Genomic DNA, 19,956 nt, shown 5'->3' with positions numbered 1-19,956 from the left:
TAATAGTAATAGGGGGCAAGTGCAAGATGTATGAAAGCAAAAGTGTAAGCAGACTTAAATCAAACAAAACAAAAATATGTTCGTGTAGACTCACAGTGTGAGTGACAAGACCGGGAACCATCGGAAACTGTAGATTGTCCAGAGGAAGGGTCTGAGACGGTTTAGAAGGAGAAGGACTCAGTGTACAGATGCACTGAAAAAGCAGTCCAATGGCAGGAAGGAAAGGCAGAGGAAAAGGATGAAAGGAAATGAAAACCAAGCAAGGCAGGAAAGAAAGTGTACCGTAGAATCCGATCTTTTGAGACTGGTTTATAAACCGCATACACATTACATATTACACATACTGTGCTGCCCCCTCTGATGTACATGCATTCGACTGACAGTGACAGTAGTGTGACAGAGTTGCTTGATGACAAGTAGAAGACAGTCAGCAAACCAAATTCAAGAAGTTCTATTTTTTTTTCTTCCACAGAGCAGAGAATAGATGCCTGTGAGTATTGCTGGATGTTCTACTTGTACAGTGGGTACGGAAAGTATTCAGACCCCCTTGAATTTTTCACTCTTTGTTATATTGCAGCCAATTGCTAAAATCTTTTTTCCCCTCATTAATGTACACATAGCACCCCATATTGACAGAAAAAAAACTGAAATATCACACAGCCAGTATTCAGACCCTTTCAGTACCCACTGTATGTGTTACTACCATGTTTGTTAAAGTAAGTTGTTTGATGGTTTAAAAAGATGGCAATAACAATGCTAATTTACATTAGCCCGTCTATGGTGTTTCCAATTGTATGCCAGCATTAAGCAAGCGCATTTATGTTAGACTAACACTAATGGCCGTGACTATATATAAATAAATATGTATGACAAACAGCTTGAAGCAGAATGTCTCATTTGGAAAACTGCTCGCTATCTACCCAACTAAATACTTCACATTCAGAAAGGGCAGAATACCCACAAATATGAGAGAAAACTCAAACTGCCAACCTTACATTTCCTTGCACCTGGAGTTTAAATGTAGGAAATAAGTAGAAACAGCACAAGGTAATACAGAAATCAAAATACTGTGAGCACCCCAAACAAAATAGATAGCAAAAATAATATGCTGCATTTTTGGCACGATGAGGGTGTTGTCCTTGAGCAGAACAGAGCTGAATATGGATCCCACTACTTCAATGTGTTGACAACATGGAGCAGGATCTCATCAAAAAAATTCCTCACCAGGAAACACGAGTTTAGTGAGTTAAAAGAAAGCTAGGATCCGGAAAATCTGCCAATAAGCTGGTTAAAGCTGGGGGGGAAAGTTGCAATTTATAGTCTTTTATATTGTACTTCACAGTAAGTTAAAAGGGGGGTCATCTTACCTGAGAGGGAGGGGAAGTAGAGAATAAAGTAGTGCAAACTTCCTGTGACTCCTGAACCCCTGAAAATGTGTCTCCATCATCATCGTCTGGCGCTCTGGGGGGGGGGGGGGGAAATATTTTTAAAATTGGTCAGATAATTGTTGTGGCGGCACGGTGGACGACTGGTAAGAGCGTCAGCCTCACAGTTCTGAGGACCCGGGTTCAATCCCCGGCCCCGACTGTGTGGAGTTTGCATGTTCTCCCCGTGCCTGCGTGGGTTTTCTCCGGGCACTCCGGTTTCCTCCCACATCCCAAAAACATGCATAAATTGGAGACTTTAAATTTCCCGTAGGTGTGCATGTGAGTGCGAATGGTTGTCTGTTTGTATGTGCCCTGCAATTGGCTGGCAACCAGTTCAGGGTGTACCCCGCCTCCTGCCTGATGACAGCTGGGATAGGCTCCAGCACGCCCGCGACCCTAGTGAGGAGAAGAGGCTCAGAAAATGGATGGATGGATGGATAATTGTTGTTTCAGAACTTTGTGTGTGTTTTTCTTCAATTCCTGCAAGTATATCCGCTTTGTTTTCAACTAAACAGGTCCAGATTTTAAGAAGTACTAGCATTTGTATATTAAGACAATATCATTATTTCAGTTTACTGTATATAATTTGTCTGTGCGTGGCATGAGATTTTTCAGGTGTAAAATATGTGGCTTAGCTGAATAAAGGTTGGGAAACACTGCTCACATTCAAAGCTCTTTTTATTTGTGTATTGGCTACCTGTAGTTGCAGGGCTGACCCATATTTGCAGGTCGCTGGCTGCCACAGGGTTGGTCCACAAAGTGGTCCACAATGATCCCCATGATGGGCGCAGACCGCTCGAACTGTCTGCAAGACCAAGAAGCATTTGTTACAAAAACACATTCACTGTACATTCTATGAAGACAGCTACAGTATGAAGTGACGCATGGCACAGAAAACATTACCTACCTGTTGGACATTAAAGCCAGGTTGGTGCGATAGGCACAAGAAAGTGTGACAGTGCCAACGGGGGTTCCCACAACACCAACACGCAGTGTCTGGAAACCTTCAACAGGAGCAACAACTACTTGATTGGTCAAGCAAGTTGATGTTTGTCAGAGAAAATATATACATTTTGTTTTGACTTATGAGGGAAATCAAATTGTTGCCACTGGTACCAACACACACGACCGAATAATAACTACCTTCTCCTAATCCTCTCATCTGAACTTCCCCAAAGTAGATCCTAGACAAAGGAGGCACAAACAATGAGCAGACATAACATTGGGTGAAAAGTGATGAGAAATTGATGTAACTCACCTGTATAATATCACATAGTCATGTCCCTGCTTTCTGGACAGTTTGTAGGCAGGCGTTACTCTAGTTACAGCCAGCAGAGATTTCAGAAGCACAGACAGACGGTCGTAGACAGTATACGACACTTTTATATCCTTATCACACCTACAGAAGAAAAACATTAAATCGTCATGTTACTGCACTTTAGGGGTGGATTTAAACTCCAGGTCCAAGTGCCCAGTTATGATTCAATGCCTCGCTCTCTTTTTTTTATTATCTACTTACATATCAAATGACACACAAGCCATATGACTGTGTGTGTACATTGTGAGGAGCATAGGAAACAACCCGTATTTGCAGATGCACAAATTACCCAAAAAAAAAAAAAAGAAAAATCCACACGCATCAACTGGACAGTGACAACACGGAAGTAAACAATAATGCATTAATAATACAAATACAGTCAGGTCCATAAATATTGGGACATCCACACAATTCTCATCTTTTTGGCTCTAACCACCACCACAATAGATTTAAAATCAAATCAAAAAGATGTGGTTAACCTGCAGACTTTGAATGTTAATTTAAGGGAATCTACATCAAAATCAGGTGAACGGTGTACGAATTACAGCACTTTGTATATATGCCTCCCACTTTTTAAGGGACCAAAAGTAATGGGACAAATTAAAAATCTAAAATTTTCATGCTTTAATACCTGGTTTGTAGGCTTTGCACGATCAGGATTTCTGGGGCCGATCACCGATCAGCGAGTTTAAAAAAATAAAAATAAAAAAAAACGATAACCGATCACAAGATGGAGCAATGTGTCTATTTAAATGACTTGTTCCTTTACTGTATATACTTGTATACTGTATACTGAGTATCTTCAAAAATATTCTCCTGTCAGGTCATGTATTCTAATCAGTCAGGTCAAACCAACATTACAACATGACAGAAGTAATGGGTGCTAACTTACTTTAATTAAATTACTTTATTGTAATTAAATTACTTCACACACACCGAAACTTTCGAGCATAATTCGACAGAACGCCGGCATGTTTACATACAACCGATCGTCCTGCCACTAGTTTGCTAGGCTACATAACGTTTTGTTACCTGCTTGCGAGCCGTATCGTTTTAAAAGTACATAAACATACCTCAAGCAATTCTTGAATGAACGCCCCCCCCCCCCACATTTTTTTCTTTTTTTGACCAACACAATACACGCGCGATCGATTGTGGTTGTCGTGCCCGTGGTAAAGAGTGTATCCGGTCGCTTTTCAGTTGACAAAAAAGGCCCAGTGATCGTAAAAGATGGGATGTGGTGCTATCGGAATATCTGATTTTACTGCAGTCGTCTGACATAGTGCAATCATGAAAGACCAAATTTGTCTTGTAGTGTGATCAAGGCATTTACGTGTTGTCTGTCACACACCGCCCACGTTTTTTTTTTTTTTGCATTTATAAATACTACGTAAGCATCAAATGGTGTTTATCATCAATGCTAAACTATACTCATAATGTATAATGTGCCTGTCGATGTTAAAGCAAAGCTTGTGACCAGAATGTATGCAAGGTAGATCCCTCGCTCGGTACGTTCATTAATGAATGGAGCCCGGCAGCTTCCTTGCTAATATCCACACGTTCCCTTTTATTTGTCCCAGCATTCTCTCTCTTTCGCAACCTGCTTCTTCCTTAACTCTTAATCTATCTTTTTATGGTTTAAGAAATGTCATCAAGTACAACATATTGTATAAAGAGCATCAAACACCTCTAAAGGCTCGCTGTTCAGGGCGTCAATATATACAATCGCTATTTGGGATGGACATCTCGCTCCATCTGCATAGCCTACCCTTGCCGCGATGCAGGAGCCAATCATGTTGAAGCGGGGCGGGTCTTGCCGAGAAAGGACGTGGGATTTCCAAGAATGTCTGTGAAATGGGCCCCTCCCTTTCCGGGTGTCCGTTATTGTAATTTGGTTCATCTTTTTGTTAAAGTGTTTCATGTTTTGTTTTTGTGTTTCTTTGAATGTTAAAGTGTTTCACAATTTGATATATTGTTTTGCACTTCCAGGCCAGCGTACTTGTCACACAGGTCTGGCTGGAACCGGATTATAGCAAAGATTAGCCAATTTAGAAGCGCAAACTAGCAGGCAAATTAAAGTCTATCGAGGAACATACTGAAATACATGAAAAACCGGAAATGAATCAGTACGTCACGTCTGCTACGTCACTTGGGAAAATGGGCCTATACATTTAATAGTACATTAATCTAATAAATATTTAGAACATTCAATAACCTTTATTAGTCCCATAATGGGTACATTTGCATAATTTGAGCATCGATAGTGGAGACAGGAAATACAAGAAGAGCATTCAACTGAAGACATTCGGCTGCAAATGCGTCTGCCATTACAAGGTAGATGCAATAAATACATTAAAATAAATATTGAAGCCATAATTTATTAATGATTACAATTATAGAATAATGATTATGTTGTAAAATTGAACGGAATGCAGAATTATTACAATCCTATTAGATAATACACTATACTGCAATAACTGTCCCACATTAATGTTCTTGACATAATTTTACAAATATGGAAATTCAGACAAATTGTGAAAGTGAATTTCTATAGGTTGGCAGCATATTACGCCAATTCTAAAGTCTTTACACTGGCTTCCTGTCAGCTTTAGAATAGATTTTAAAGTTCTGCTACTGGTCTATAAATCACTCAATGGTTTTAGGCCCTGAATACATGAAAGAAATGCTAATGGAATATAAATCCAGTAGGGCTCTGCGATCGGCAGACTCAGGTCAAATAGTGGAGCACAGAGCCCAAAGCAAACATGGTGAAGCAGCATTTAGGTATGAAGCAGCACACAAATGGAATAAGTGGCCAACAGAAGTGACATCAGTGTCAATGTTTTTAAGTTCAGGTTAAAAAATATTTTTTCTCATGCTTTTTAGAGCATTTCCACTTTTTAATTATATTTCTTGCACTGTACGCTGTTTTAATTGTACTTTTATGTATAAAAAATAATAAATAAATAAATAAATCATCTCTGTTTTAAATGTTTATAAGCTGTTGTTTTTCTTTGTTTTTAAATGCTTTTAGTCATGTAAAGCACAATGCCTTGTGTATGAAATGCACTATATAAATACATTTTCTTTGCTTAGCATTAGCATTGTGCTTATGATTCATCAGAACCATGCAAGGTTCTACTTATTATAGTGTACATTGCAAAAATTCCCCTTTCCCCTTTGACTTTAACCCAAGAAAAGACTCAACTTATCCTCTGCAGTCATGGCCACAAATGCAATTTTACTAATAATTGGTGTAGATTTATAATGAATAATCAGCAGATTTTATATATTTTTACATTTTAATTCATGTAAAACGCTTTGTTTTGCATTTTTTTGTTTTAAAAGCATTTTAATTGATCGACTGATCATTTCTCCCGTTGTTTCGGGTTTTAGTTTTCCGGCCATGGCTTCCCCATTTCCGGTTTTCGGTTTCGTTCAAGAATTTTCATTTTTGCGCATCACTACCCTTTTTGTCTATCTATGTATGAAAAATAAAACAACAGCTTACTTTTCATTCATCTCCAGGCACCAAGTCTCTAACTCCATTGAGTCCCCCTGGATGAAAGAGAAGCTTATGATTGTCCAGTAGCGCTGGTCAGCTCCTGAACCACATGGGTTAGTGAGTCCAATCTTTGCACTAAATCAAGAATCACAGATCTGAGGTCATCATTAACCTACCTACCGTAGACCTGCAGTATGTCTATTCTCTTATGGGTGGTTGCTACTAGAGTACGTGAGGCAGTTAGCGGACTCACGGAAACACACTGGACTGTGATGATTTTGCTTACTGCCTTCACTCCAATCAATAATATATGAATCATTTACATCATTAGAATTGTGACATAAAAGACAAAATTGTGTGTAGGCTATTTTAGGGCTGTATATTTTCCATATAGCTACCATACAGCAATAGGGAGAGGGGAAGAGAGGTGAAGAGGGAAGTAGAGGCAGGATGAAGCAGGTAGAGCTAAGCATCATAGATGATCTGTGACATAAAGCATCAGCTACGCAGTTCACATTTTGTTGCAATTCTGACTATATTTGTAAGTGTATTTTATTCTTATATAATAAACTAAGAGATTTAGCACATTATGGATTTTTTTTCTATTTGGTTGTTGTTTTATTTCAGTGAGTGAGCCAAGCATGGGTCCATTAAATGTTGGATTTTTAAAAAGTGGATCTATAACTTACTTTTTAACTTTAAATCAAGGCACTTAAGAGATGACGGTTTTACCTCCGAAGTCTTTAGAGAGATCTCCACACACATTGAGCGTCCAACACCTGGAAGTTGGCCAGCCAATGCTTTCTTGGCTTCATGGGTCACTTCAGGGATGTCTTTGATTGCTAAATTAAACTGCAAAATAAAACATTTTTAAAATAAATTACACCCACGCTTAAAAAGGAAGACAAGCAATCCAAGCAACCTTTCAGTTGCACTAAAAAAAACTATTACAAGGGGAATTAAAATAGATATTTGTTTTGTTTACATTTTAAAACAGTTTTCAGGTATCTTAATAATACGTTTCTGAGATTCAATATACACAAAGGATACCAATGCTCACACCACCTGCCCGTACAATGATGAGTTCAGTTTTTAATACCATGATGAGGGGGTAGGCGAGTGGCTACTTGTGCACACCCCCGTAAAGACAAAGTAAAAAGATCATTTGTATTTCACACGTGGAGGCATTACAATACCAAGCCGGTGAATAACACTTTGTCAATTACTGTACCAGACCCATGTATGTAGCTCATGCAACGGAAACTTTGGCTAACAAATACAGCCCCCAGACTCCAGCCCTAGCTTGAAAATGGCAGAACTTTGTCCAGCCCAGTTGGCAAGTGATGGGTAGAGAAACTCTGCGTGAGGGCAGCATAATGTAAATTTACTGCACTGTTATGTAACAATCCGGCAAAATCGACTCGTTCAGACACATTTTGGGACAATAGGTAGACCACCAAAGATTTACTTGGTTGTGTGATTTCACACTTGATGGGCAAGCACTCCTGGAACCCAACTATGTGTACAAAAGCAATTCAATTTCATATATTCCTTTTATAAAAATAAATAAATACAAATAATTACCCAGTCAGAGCCAGTAGGGGATGAAGACGAGCGAGTGCATATCTTCTCACCAAGGCGAGCCTGGACTATCACCTGAACAGTCTACCAATGCATCAACAACATATTGAAACTGTTGTTGAACGTAATGAAGAAAACTATAATTTATTTTTACAGGTAAGAGTAATGTCATTATAATATTTAATGCAGCAGTTTCTCACTTTCAAGGCAAAGAACTTAATGAACTTATCCAAGTCTTTTTTATCCTGGGGACTCAGATCACTGTCCATGTTTTCACGACCCTGCAATCAAGCATGGGCATATATTGAAGATTTAAAGAGCATGACACGAACTAACATCCATCACCATATTAATAATACAGTACTGTATTAAACGAACATGTGAAACTTTGGCTTCAATAAAAACAAGACAGCAACAAATATACACACCTTTAAGCCAAATTCCTACCGAGCAGTTATTTAAAGAAATCGATATTCAGCTTCCAGTGTGTGTGTGTATATATATATGTATATATATATATATATCAGATAGTCAGTACGATATATTAAAAAAAAAACACAATTACAATAATGCAGTTGTAAATAATATCGCAAACTATTAAGCAGGAGTGTCAGGTTAAGCTAATGCGGCCTCTACGTCGCTATTAATATGCTCATTGATCTACTGTATAGAGATTATTTGACACTGCAATCCAATTACGATCAATTTGCAAAGTACACTGTAACAGGTAGAACCTAGCAAGGTTCTCCACCAAAGGAACTGATTCATCATTGGCACGAAGCTAATGCTAAGCTGCCATCAAGCTAGCTGAACGTCGCGCACTTGAACCCTATCACAAAAAGCAAACCTACATGAGCTTTTCCTCTAGCAACCCGGCTTTGGTGAGGTACAAATCAGCTCAATAAATAGGACCTTCGAAGCAATTTAACAGAATCACGAATAAAACCAATTCTAATGGAAACAACGTGAACAGCGGCTGTGCTACTTTTCTGTTTATCGCCATGTCGACGTGTTTAGATAGCAACACATTCCTAAAACCACTTTCGCGAGTAGTATAATACAGTATATGCAAATCAAAATAATACAAAGAAGAATGTAGCTGTTTTAATCGATTATATTCTAGATAGTAGGAAATCCTGAGTTTACCTTTAAAAGTGATATGTACAAAACATAGCCTTAAAAATAATTTTGTCGAATCGAAGAACAGGTGCAGTAAGTCACTTTTACTTTGAAGACGTAGTTGGCTGTGTAGGTAAATCGTTAACGTAAATAAGGAAAATTTAAGAATGCTTTGCTTTATTAGTTATGTGCATTGTGTTTCATTATTTCCGTTATTTTATGTGTGTATTGTATAGTGAGCTTGTTTCCATGTGACATATTCATTTGAGATGGAGCTTCTTTGTGATTTAGCACGTTGGTTTCAGTTAATTTGATTCAACAGAAAATGTGTCCTTTAAGTAACGGGTTAACATTATAATTGATTGTTATAAACTATGACATTAAATAATGGCTGATGTTCGAATGAACCTTATGTATTAGCATATATTGTAATGTAAATGTATATTTGCTTTTATTATTACGAAAACAGCATGGCGATCTCAATAGCCATTCTGGACTGTGATCTACTGTTGCATGGCCGCGGTCACAAGACCCTGGACCGGTTCGACGTGGGCTTGGTGTCAGACGAATTCCTCCTTACGCAGTTTGGCTTCCCCAGAGAGTTCATTCTGTACTTGGTGGAGTTACTCAGAGAGGTGATCTTCTCTCACGCTGTCAAGGGTACACTGTCGGATCTTTCTAAGATTGACTGTTTTGTGTTACGTGTACTCCTGTGCACCAGTCCCTCTGTAGACGCACACAGAGGTCCAGAGCCATCAGTCCTGAGGTCCAGGTGCTGGCTGCGTTGGGCTTCTACACATCAGGTTCCTTCCAGACTTCAATGGGAGATACTATTGGAATCAGCCAAGCGTCAATGTCCAGATGTGTTTCCAATGTGACCAGAGCTTTGGTTGAGAAAGGTCCTCAGTTCATCACGTTGAATAGGTAGAAGATTAAATAATGCAACTTCTTTATCATGCTGCAGTGAAGTACTATAGATGAAGAATAGTGTTTCCTGCACAGAGACGCCGCGATCCGAGAGCAGACCTTCCAGGAGTTCCAGAGGGTGGCGGGATTGACAGGCGTTGTGGGAGTGCTGGACTGCGTTCAGGTCGCCATCAAGGCTCCTAACAGTGAAGACTCATCGTACGTGAACAAGAAAGGGTTTCACTCCATTGGCTGTCAGCTAGTTTGTGATGCCAGAGGCTTGTTACTTAGCGCAGAAACTCACTGGCCCGGTGGGCTCAGAAGCATAGACGTTCTGGAAAGATCTGCCCTTTACAAAAAACTTCAGGAAACTGAGGAGGGCTATTTTCTGGGTGAGAACTGTTTGTATAGCCAGGTAACATCTAGAAGTTGAGTTTTTTGATGGTAAACAAAGAGGTTGAAGTTTTTCTGCTTTTTAGGTGACAGCCGTTATCCTCTAAGGAAGTGGTTGATGACCCCGGTGGATTGCCCTGAATCCCCTGCAGAGTTTGGATACAATCTTGCTCACGTGGCTACGCATGAGATTGTGGATAGAACGTTTCGAGCCATCCAGACCAGATTCAGATGTTTAGATGGCACTAAAGGATATTTGCAGGTATTTTGTTTCTATTTACATTGAGAAATCGAACATTATAGAACATATAGTATGCTTCTGACATGCACAGTTTATTAACTAAACCTCTGTTTTCATCACTGCTCTGCACAGTACTCACCAGAAAGGAGTTCATCCATCGTGTTGGCTTGTTGTGTTCTCCACAATGCCTCCCTGCAGTCAGGATTAGATGCCTGGACTCTGGAAAGGACAGACCCCCTGGAGCAGCTGGAAACTCTGGAGCAGAGACCCGAGGACCGTGACGGTCAGGCTGAGGAACTGCGCAAACAGCTCATCGGGAAACACTTCAGCTAATGTATGCCTGGACTCTCTACGGCTTTGTTCAAGAACAACTGGAACTCACACAGGATGGAGTTCTATATAAAGCAAGAAAGTCAAGAGACAGTGATGCTGATGCAGATTTTTAATATTTTGCTGGTTTCTACACTACTATAACATAGGCATATATGTAGGAACATGCAAGACACTGTACAACAACAACAACAATCCCCTGTGGACATTACTTGATTTTTTTCCTCACGCAGCTTTCCCAAACAATTTAGTTTCATTGTTGTCCAAGTTTAGGAAAAAGTGACCAAACCCTCCATCCATCCCTCTTCTTCCCCTATTAAAGGCCTTTGCAACGTGTTTCCACAGGCAAGTATGTTGTTGCAGTCCACAAACTAGGCCTCTATTTACAACTGCACATCATTTATGTACACCAATGCATTGACATTGCTGAGACAACCATGACAAAATGCCATTTTGCGGGGTAGATCAAACCACAGCAATGGTGAGATGGAGCTAGACAGATCACCTCTGTGGTCACTCTAGGGCATTAGAATCTATGTACTGTACCAAATTTCTCACAAGAACAGAACAGTGGTGAAGAAAAGAATGTTTTACATGAAGTTATTTTTGAAGATGCTAGTGGTGTTTCACATCTGGAAATTTAATGCGATAATATACACACTTTCTACAAACCGCGAATGTTTTACATGAAGATCTTTTGGAAGATGCTAGTGGTGTTTCACATCTGGAAATTTAATGCGATAATATACACACTTTCTACAAACAGCAATAAATACGTACACACAAGCATATTTTACTTTTATATTTTAAATCCAGTTTGTGGTAAATTAGAATAAATCAAAGTTTGATATTTTTGCCCTGATTTCACTGTTGCTTTCATTAGAAGGGGAAAAAGTAGTGATTTTTGTGTGATGGCAGTAAAACAAAACAGAATTCCAGTAAAAAGACAAACTTCCAGTTGGATGCCCAAAGAACAGCACATGAACTAAACGCCACCATCTAAATCTTAAAATCTTTACACAGTCCCAACGTCTTTGCTTTTTTTGTTGCATAAAATAAATATGCTCTTTTTTGATGTTCGGGATATATTATGAAGCAACATTATTGTTATTTTTGTACTTTTTATCACATTATTTAGAAAAACAAGGAAATGCTGTATAAACTAGACTTTAAAGCCATACGCCTAATATTTTTTGTTGCATAATTTAAATATGCTAATTTTTGATGCTGCAACTATACACACACACAGTTTTAAACGCCATAAAAAGACTTCAAAGTTATATTTCTCGCTCTCCTGTCAGAACTCTTGAATAGGAAAATTTTTTAGGTGAAAAATGAATATAGAGTTCGACCTTCCAAAGCTTTCACAGCCACAAATTAATTCATCTGGTGAGGTGTCAAACTGTGTGATAAAGACATTCTTCAGTTGGCACTTCCTTTGGAGTCTTTTGTATGTGGCCAAGTGCATCAGATACGAGTGGAGGGCACTTGAATGGCTTCCTGTGTAGGAGGACACAGGCATGTTCCCTTTGAAACATGTTAGTGGCAAAACTTTAAATATGCCAGTGGAGTGCACAGGGTGAAGTAGAAACCCACTGTGGAGGTCAATGTGTGCTTAAATAGAATAAGTGAAATCTATGATGTCATTAACAACGTGAGATCTTCATATTGATGTGTGTGTGTGTGTGTGTGTGTGTATATATATATATATATATATATAATATGTGCCTTGGGGGCCGCCGTTAAGTTTGGAGCTGGAGTCAGGAGGGCGGTCCAAGCTGTCAGAAGTCTTCTGAACCGTTGTTTGGTTTAGTTTCTCTGAGGGGGATAAAGTAAACATCATTGTCAAAGGCAGTCAACGTGTAGCATGAAGTACTTTGGAGGATGGAGTGGTTTAATCGCACCTGTGGTCCAACTTGGGCCCGCTTGTGTGGTTCCTGTGGACATCAGCTGTGTGGCGGCTAGTCTGGATATGGTTTCGAGACCGCAGCCTCTCCACTAGTAATGTTGCAGGGGTTTCCTCCAGTGGAGACCCTTCGTCGAAGAAGAGTAGGCTGCGGGAGCGGACTACAACACAAACACAGCTTACTGTCATTTGCTTGTCTTGGATTGTATCAGTGTTAAAAAAACTACTTTATTGTAAAATGTAGCCTTTAATGTCTAAAAAATGAAGGTGAATTACAGAGCTAGTTTTGAGTTTTTATGTTTTTTTTAAGTTAAATGAAAAATAATTCACACTGGTTCAACATTGATCTGAATTAACAATGAGCAAGGTGACGCTGGCATCTTACTGCTTGGAATTTAAATTATCGCTTTTTACACCAAAGGACTTCCTAAAAAAATACTTGCTCTCCAAGTACCACTATATTGACCAAGATTAAAATACAGCACTGTACTAGGCTGAGGTGTTTATTTATAAACCAATCAGAGGTTGTGTTCCTAAAAACGATATTATTAATTAATATTATTGTAAGCCGCTGTAACATTTTGCACTTATGAAGAGACTGGTCTCACATAATGATTCAATAAAATGTAGGTATTGCACACAAAAGTTAAATAAAAATTGTACCTAAATAAATGTTTGAAAAGAAACGGTTCTAAAAAATTTAATGCAAATGTATTGAACTTAAAGTTAAATACAACGGAGCTGTACTTAAATGTAGTGTAATAGATTTAAAAAGAAAAAAAATGTTTAAGCCACTGTAACGTGCACAGTTTGAACATTTAATTCAGTGATTCTGTCGTGTAGCATTAGAGGAAGCCCGTGTACCACTAGTGGCACTTGGACCACAGTTTGAGAGCTGCTTTATTGTTGAGGTTGCTCCTTCTTTTGGTGTAGGCTGACGTCACAAAAAAAAAATATGTTGACTTCTTGCATGATGGCGGTTGAAACACTTGACTTTTTGTGCGTCTTTAGAGCCATACAGTATATTTCCTGCACTGTGTTTGTATTCCAAATTGTACAACCCCAGCGGTATTGAACTTTAGAAGGCCCACTGCATTTCTTTAAAAAACAACACTGCTCTACCTATGCAGACTGATTTATTCTTGTGCTTTCAATTATGCTTGGTCTTTAACATATATAGTATTGTTTGTACAAGCCTGCTTTTCTAGTAGCACTTTTCTTTGTAGAGTTTTAAATGAAAGGTGCTATTATTGAGAGGCAACATACCCTGATTGGTGGTGTAAAGGTCCTCTGACTGGGAAGAGGGAGGGGAAGGAGTATGTAAGGAGGAAGAGGAGGCATGAGTGACAAAGGAGAGGGGGGAGAGGCAAGGAGAGAAGGAGCCCAACACCAGGACAAAACACAAGGCCATCATCTGCACATAAAGAACAACACATTTGGCCATTTATGTACATTCAAAACTCCACAGGGAAGGAGAATACAAGCAGCCACACTTACCATGAGGCATGTCCCTGTTTGAGTTGAGGCCATTTTACAAGTGCGAGGGAAAACTTTCCCTGAAATATGCGACTGGAGTTTCTGGAGCTGCTGGAGAAGTGTTCTGTGGACACAAAATGATCAAATTGATACTTTATTTATCCCATGTACAAAGAGGAAAGAAGAGCAGCATTGAGGGCCGATTAAAAGAAATTGAAATCTAATCTTTAAAAAAGAAAATTGAGATGTGGCATACAGGCAGTCAGGCACGTGCACACATAAACATCAAAGGGGGCTTGAGCCCCTGCCCTTTTTCTTCCTGAAGAAAATGTGGCCTTTTTTCTGGGGTGTTTTTTTTAATTTTTTTTTTAATAATTGATTTTTTTCCTCTCTCTTATAGTTCTTATGTACATATACATTCCTGCTTTGGCACAGCCTCCCTGTCAAATACATATAAATGTAAAAGTGAAATTTCAAATAGCTGGTTGCGAGACTCTCCCTACTCCTGGAACGCGCCGCGGAGCACAGAGGCGGAGAGTAGCGGCCGCTGTTTGGAGGATACAGGTTGGTTTGCTCATTGAGAGATGATGCAATACTATTTTTAAAATGTGTATAGTGGAAAGTATAATCAGTATTATCACCAGTGATATATAATGATATGACGCAAACCCCTTCAGAGCTTTATAAGCAAACAAAGATATTTCAAAATTTCTTTTGGGGAGCCAGTGTAGAGATGCCCATACATGTAAAATATAATCTCGTGTACGTGCGCCAGTTAGAAGTTGAACAGCAGCGTTGTGGACCAATTGCAATCGAGAGGGAAGTCTGGGTATCACCAACAAAGAGCATTACAATTTTTAAGTCAGGTAGAGAAAAAGGTACTGTATGTGTAACCCTCTCAAAATCCCTAAAAGAAAGGAAAGGCTTTACCTTTGATAAAATCCTAATCTGAATTTTTTTATTTTGCAATAGAATTAATCAGTTGATTTGTTTTAAAAGCACTGCCAATTTTCACCTCTAGATTAGTTGCAGTGTGTTTGACATAAGGAGCCAGGGGAATTTGCATTTGGGGCCACTCTTATCTGTTCGATAAAAGGTTTTCTGTTAGTCTTGGTGAGCATTGTTCATCCTCTGCACCTCTTCCAAACACAGTGTATAGTAGGAAACACCTATTTCTATGCAATATTGGGAAGATTACTTTGGAAATTTACAAAAACCCAATTTCAATGAAGTTGGGTTGTTGTGTATAACATCAATAAAAACAGAATATAATGATTAGCAAATCCTTTTCAACCTATATTCAATTGAATACACTAAAGAGACGATATTTGATTTTCAAATTGATACATTTTGTTTACATTCACTCATTTTGAATTTGATGGCTGCAACACATTCCAGAAAAACTGGGACAGGGGCATGTTTACCCCAGTGTTACATAACCTTTCCTTTTAACAACACTCAATACGTGTTTGGGAACAGAGGACACTAAATTGCTTTATAGGTGGAATTCTTTCCAATTCTTGCTTGATTTACAACTTGAATTGCTTAACAGTCTAGGATCTCCGTTGTTGTATTTTGCGCTTCATAATCCGCCACACATTTTCAATAGGAGACGGGTCTGGACTGCTGGCAGGCCAGTCTAGTACTCACATACTTTTACTATGTAGCTACACAGTTACAACACGAGCACAGTGTGGCTTGGGATTGTCTTGTTGAAAAAAGCAGGGATGTCCCTGATAAAGACATTGCTTGGATGGTAGCATACTGTATGTACCATTCAGCATTAATAATGGTTTCACATATGTGCAAGTTATCCATGCCATGGGCACTAACATACCCCATACCATCACAGATGCTGGCTTTTGAACTGGGCTGTCCAGACAGTCCTTTTTAGGGCTTTACGTTAACACCCGTCAAGTAGCCATTTGTGGGTAGATTTCAGCAATGATGGGTAACATTTCCTCTCCCACCAGCCACTTTGGTGGGTTGAGTTGGAGGAGCACTTTTGAGGCGTAGTACGTCAATCATAATCCGGATGGTCCTATTTCTCTTTGGTCCCGGAGGACACAATGTCCATGAGTTCCAAAAAAAAATAGAAATGTGGACTCGTCAGACCACAGCACACTTTTCCACTTCGTTAGTCCATCGCAGATGAGCTCGGGCTCAGAGAGGCCAGCGGAGTTTCCGGGTGTTGTTGATATATGGCTTTCACTTTGCATGGTAGAGTTTTAAACTTGCATTTGTAGATGCACCGACGAACTGTGTTGACAGCTGACAATGGTTTTCTGAAGTGTTCCTGAGCCCATGTGGCAATATCCTTTACACAATGATGCCAGTTTTTAATCCGATGTTGCCTGAGGGCTCGACCGTCACGAGCATTCAATGTTCGTTTTCGGCCTTGACGCTTTCGTGTAGAGATTTCTTTTGATGATACTATGTACCCTAGATGATGAAATCCCTAAATTCCCTGTGATTGTATGTTGCGAAACATTTTTCCGAAAACTGTTGGACTATTTGCTATGACAGTTGTTCACAAATTGGTGAACCTCTCTCCATCCTTACTTGTGAGCAACTGAGGCTTTTGGGGATGCTCATTTTATATACTCAACTCATTTTATCAGAATCAGAATCACAATCATCTTTATTTGCCAAGTATGTCCAAAACACACAAGGAATTTGTCTCCGGTAGTTGGAGCCGCTCTAGTACAACAGACAATTTAAATTTACAGAACACTTTGGAGACATAAAGACATTGACAAAAAACAATTGTGCAAAAAGATGCAGAGTCCTCTAGCACTTAGAGCAGTTCGAATGACTAATATTGCAATAGTCCGGTGCAATGACCATTGTGCAAAGGGCGCTGAGACTTCAAGGAGTGTATGCGGTTTAAAGTGACGAGTAGTGCAATAATCTGGGACGGATGTTGGTTGTGCAAATGTTACAGATACTCCTCAATCAGTGTGCAAATGGAGCAGATGCTAATCTGGCATGAGTGGCTAGTATATGCAAATAGTGCAGCATGGCGAGACAACTACAGTGAGTGCACGAGTAATACATAATTGGCCCCACAGAAATGTGACAACGAACTCAAGTCAAAAAAATGTCCAGCTTGTTGTAATGGAATTATAGGTTAGGTGTTTAAGAAGTTGATCGCAAGAGGGAAGAAGCTGTTGGAATGTCTACTCGTTCTAGTTTGCATTGATCGGTAGCGCCTACCTGAGGGAAGGAGCTGGAAGAGCTGGTGACCGGGGTGCAGACGGTCCGAGAGGATTTTGCACGCCCTTGTCTTAGTTCTGGCAGCGTGCAAGTCCTCAATGGTGGGTAGGGGGGTACCGACAATCCTTTCAGCAGTTTTGATTGTCCGTTGCAGTCGGAGTTTGTCCTTTTTTGTAGCAGCACCAAACCAGACTGTGATGGAAGAACACAGGACTGATTCGATGACCACTGTGTAGAACTGTCTCAGTAGCTCCGGTGGCAGGCCGTGCTTTCTCAGAAGCCGCAGGAAGTACATCCTCTGCTGGACCTTTTTGAGGACGGAGTTGATGTTGGTCGCCCACTTCAGGTCCTGAGAGACTGTAATTCCCAGGAACTTGAAGGTCTCGACGGTTGACACAAGGCAGCTGGACAACGTGAGGGGCAGCTGTGGCGAAGGATGCCTCCTGAAGTCCACGATCATCTCTACCGTCTTGAGCGTGTTCAGCTCCAGGTTGTGTCGACCGCACCACAGCTCCGGCCGCTCCGCTTCCTGTCGATATGCAGACTCATCACCGTCCTTGATGAGGCCGATGACAGTGGTGTCATCTGCAAACTTCAGGAGCTTGACAGTTGGGTTCGCTGAGGTGCAGTCGTTCGTGTAGAGAGAGAAGAGCAGCGGAGAGAGGACACAACCTTGGGGCGCCCCAGTGCTGATGTTGCGTGTGGATGAGGTGGCCTCCCCCAGCCTGACCTGCTGTGTCCTGCCCGTCAGAAAGCTGTAAATCCACTGGCAGATGGCAGGTGAGACGCTGAGCTGGAGAAGCTTAGATGAAAGGAGTTCATGGATGATGGTGTTGAACGCTGAGCTGAAGTCCACGAACAGGATCCCCGCGTAGGTCCCTGCACTGTCGAGTTGTTCTAGGATGAAGTGCAGTCCCATGCTGACTGCATCATCCGCAGACCTGTTCGCTTGGTAGGCAAACTGCAGGGGGTCCAGCAGGGGATTTGTGACACTCTTGAGGTGGTCCAGCACGAGACGTTCAAAGGACTTCATGACCACAGATGTCAAAGCGACAGGCCTGTAGTCATTCAGACCAGAGATTGCCGGTTTCTTGAGGACTGGAATGATGGTGGAGCGTTTGAAACAGGATGGTACTTCGCAGAGTTCCAGAGATCTGTTGAATATCTGTGAGAAGACTGGAGCGAGCTGGTCCGCGCAGACTTTGAGGCAGGATGGGGACACATGGTCTGGGCCTGCCGCTTTGTTAATCTTTTGTTGTTTGAAGATGTATCTCACATCCTGTTCGTGGATGGTTAACGCAGAAGTCGGTGGTGTGATTGTGGTCGGTGGTGCGGCTGGGTGGGTGTGGGGTGTGAAAGTGTCCTTTTCAAATCTGCAGTAGAAGGTATTCAAGTCGTTAGCTAGTGTGCTATTGTTCTCAGCTTGGGAGGATCGTCGCTTGTAATTGGTCAGCGATTGGAATGCATGCCAGACTGATTTAGAGTCGTTCGCGCTAAACTGTTTTTCCAACTTTGCTGCATAGATCCTCTTTGCAATGTTAATTTGTTTAGTATACTCACCTGTATCCAATTAACAAGTTTATCTGTGGAATGTTCCAAACAGGTGTTTTTTGAGCATTCCTTAACTTTCCCAGTCTTCGCTGCCTCTGTCTTCGCTGCCTCTGTCTCAGCTTTTTTGACTTTTTTTGGAAGATGTTGCAGACATCAGACATCAAATTCAAATGAGAGAATATTTGAAAAAACAAACAAACAAACAAACAAAAACGAATTCATGCTCATCAGTTTGAACATTAATATTTTGTCTTTGTAGTTTATTCAATTGAATATAGGTTAAAACAAGATTTTAAAATCATTACAATTGTTTGTATTTACTGTAAATCTTATGCAATGTCACACCTTCACTGGAATTGGGGTTTGTAGTTGGTTAAAGTTACCCTGTTGAAAATGTAATACTATTTTAACTCTTTCAATTAATTTCTCAAAGTAATATAACTAATTAGGCTACATTTGATGACATTTTTATTACGTTTCTTAATTTTGAATGACTAAATCAACAAAAAAAGTAAAACGATAGTAAAACCACATATTTCTTCTTTACAGAAATAATAACCTAATTAAGACTAATAATGAAAAAAACACGATTAACTGTAAATACATTTTAAAAAAATTATGTATACTGTATATATATATATATATACACACACACACACACACGGTATTTTTTTCCCTGATGCCCTCTGACTGGCCTTACTGTGTGCCCCTAATGAGGATAAACATAAGTCCTTCATTCATTCTGCCATTTGGCTACTCAACATTAGAACCATTACAAAAATATATAATGTTTTGTTTTGAATTTAAGTCACTGATAATGTAGTTGTTCACTCGCCTGACTTTGGTGTGGACAGCGTGGGTTCAGTTGCCAGTCAGTGACGGTGTGAATGTGTGTGCAAAGGGTTGTCCGTGTCTATATGTGCCCTGTGACTGACTGCTGACCAGTTCAGGGTGTAGTCCGCCTTTCGCCCGAAGTCGGCTGGGATA

General features: G+C 40.1%; 3 protein-coding genes across 14 annotated transcripts in view; 1 reads left to right on the top strand and 2 right to left on the bottom strand.

Annotated features, from left to right (window-relative positions):
• Positions 1-8,848, bottom strand: part of atg13 (ATG13 autophagy related 13 homolog (S. cerevisiae)) — a 13,942-nt gene extending 5,094 nt beyond the window's left edge. For 2 of the 7 annotated variants that reach the window (XM_061692964.1, XM_061693001.1), the window contains exons 1-11: positions 8,683-8,848; positions 8,032-8,112; positions 7,835-7,915; positions 6,983-7,102; positions 6,257-6,303; positions 2,686-2,826; positions 2,571-2,611; positions 2,335-2,452; positions 2,125-2,232; positions 1,368-1,461; positions 95-193 (exon numbers count right to left, since the gene is read on the bottom strand). In XM_061692964.1, coding sequence (XP_061548948.1) covers positions 95-193; positions 1,368-1,461; positions 2,125-2,232; positions 2,335-2,452; positions 2,571-2,611; positions 2,686-2,826; positions 6,257-6,303; positions 6,983-7,102; positions 7,835-7,915; positions 8,032-8,100 — 918 coding nt within the window. In that variant the 5' untranslated portion in view covers positions 8,101-8,112; positions 8,683-8,848. The other 5 variants (XM_061692982.1, XM_061692991.1, XM_061692973.1 and 2 more) reach the window with 5 other exon arrangements.
• A 194-nt stretch (positions 8,849-9,042) lies between these two features.
• On the top strand, positions 9,043-11,605 carry harbi1 (harbinger transposase derived 1). 4 transcript variants are annotated; one of them, XM_061692920.1, is made up of 6 exons: positions 9,043-9,083; positions 9,420-9,585; positions 9,672-9,874; positions 9,953-10,248; positions 10,336-10,511; positions 10,623-11,605. In XM_061692920.1, the coding sequence occupies exons 2-6, from the start codon at positions 9,421-9,423 to the stop codon at positions 10,821-10,823; spliced, it is 1,041 nt and encodes a 346-aa protein (XP_061548904.1). In that variant the 5' UTR covers positions 9,043-9,083; position 9,420; the 3' UTR covers positions 10,824-11,605. The 4 variants fall into 4 exon arrangements, with proteins under 4 accessions (XP_061548904.1, XP_061548914.1, XP_061548894.1 ...); XM_061692930.1 differs by having other exon boundaries at positions 9,065-9,079; XM_061692939.1 differs by having other exon boundaries at positions 9,071-9,096.
• creb3l1 (cAMP responsive element binding protein 3-like 1) overlaps positions 10,925-19,956 on the bottom strand; it is a 44,512-nt gene continuing 35,480 nt past the window's right edge. For 2 of the 3 annotated variants that reach the window (XM_061692879.1, XM_061692889.1), the window contains 4 exons: positions 14,224-14,326; positions 13,993-14,140; positions 12,725-12,887; positions 10,925-12,638 (listed from right to left, as the gene is read on the bottom strand). In XM_061692879.1, the coding sequence (XP_061548863.1) occupies positions 12,602-12,638; positions 12,725-12,887; positions 13,993-14,140; positions 14,224-14,326 (451 nt within the window). In that variant the 3' untranslated portion in view covers positions 10,925-12,601. The remainder of the gene's footprint in view (positions 12,639-12,724; positions 12,888-13,992; positions 14,141-14,223; positions 14,327-19,956) is intronic. The other variant, XM_061692898.1, reaches the window with a different exon arrangement.

Source organism: Phycodurus eques, chromosome 1 (assembly GCF_024500275.1).
Source record: "Phycodurus eques isolate BA_2022a chromosome 1, UOR_Pequ_1.1, whole genome shotgun sequence".
Taxonomy (NCBI): Eukaryota; Metazoa; Chordata; class Actinopteri; order Syngnathiformes; family Syngnathidae; genus Phycodurus; species Phycodurus eques.
This window is presented reverse-complemented; position numbering and strand designations above follow the sequence as displayed.

Coding starts and splice junctions, on each gene's coding strand:
- harbi1 (XM_061692910.1), top strand. CDS start 9,388: ATGTATATTTGCTTTTATTATTACGAAAACAGCATGGCGATCTCAATA. Junction 9,586..9,671: donor TGGTGGAGTTACTCAGAGAG/GTGATCTTCTCT, acceptor CCTGTGCACCAG/TCCCTCTGTAGACGCACACA. Junction 10,512..10,622: donor GCACTAAAGGATATTTGCAG/GTATTTTGTTTC, acceptor TGCTCTGCACAG/TACTCACCAGAAAGGAGTTC.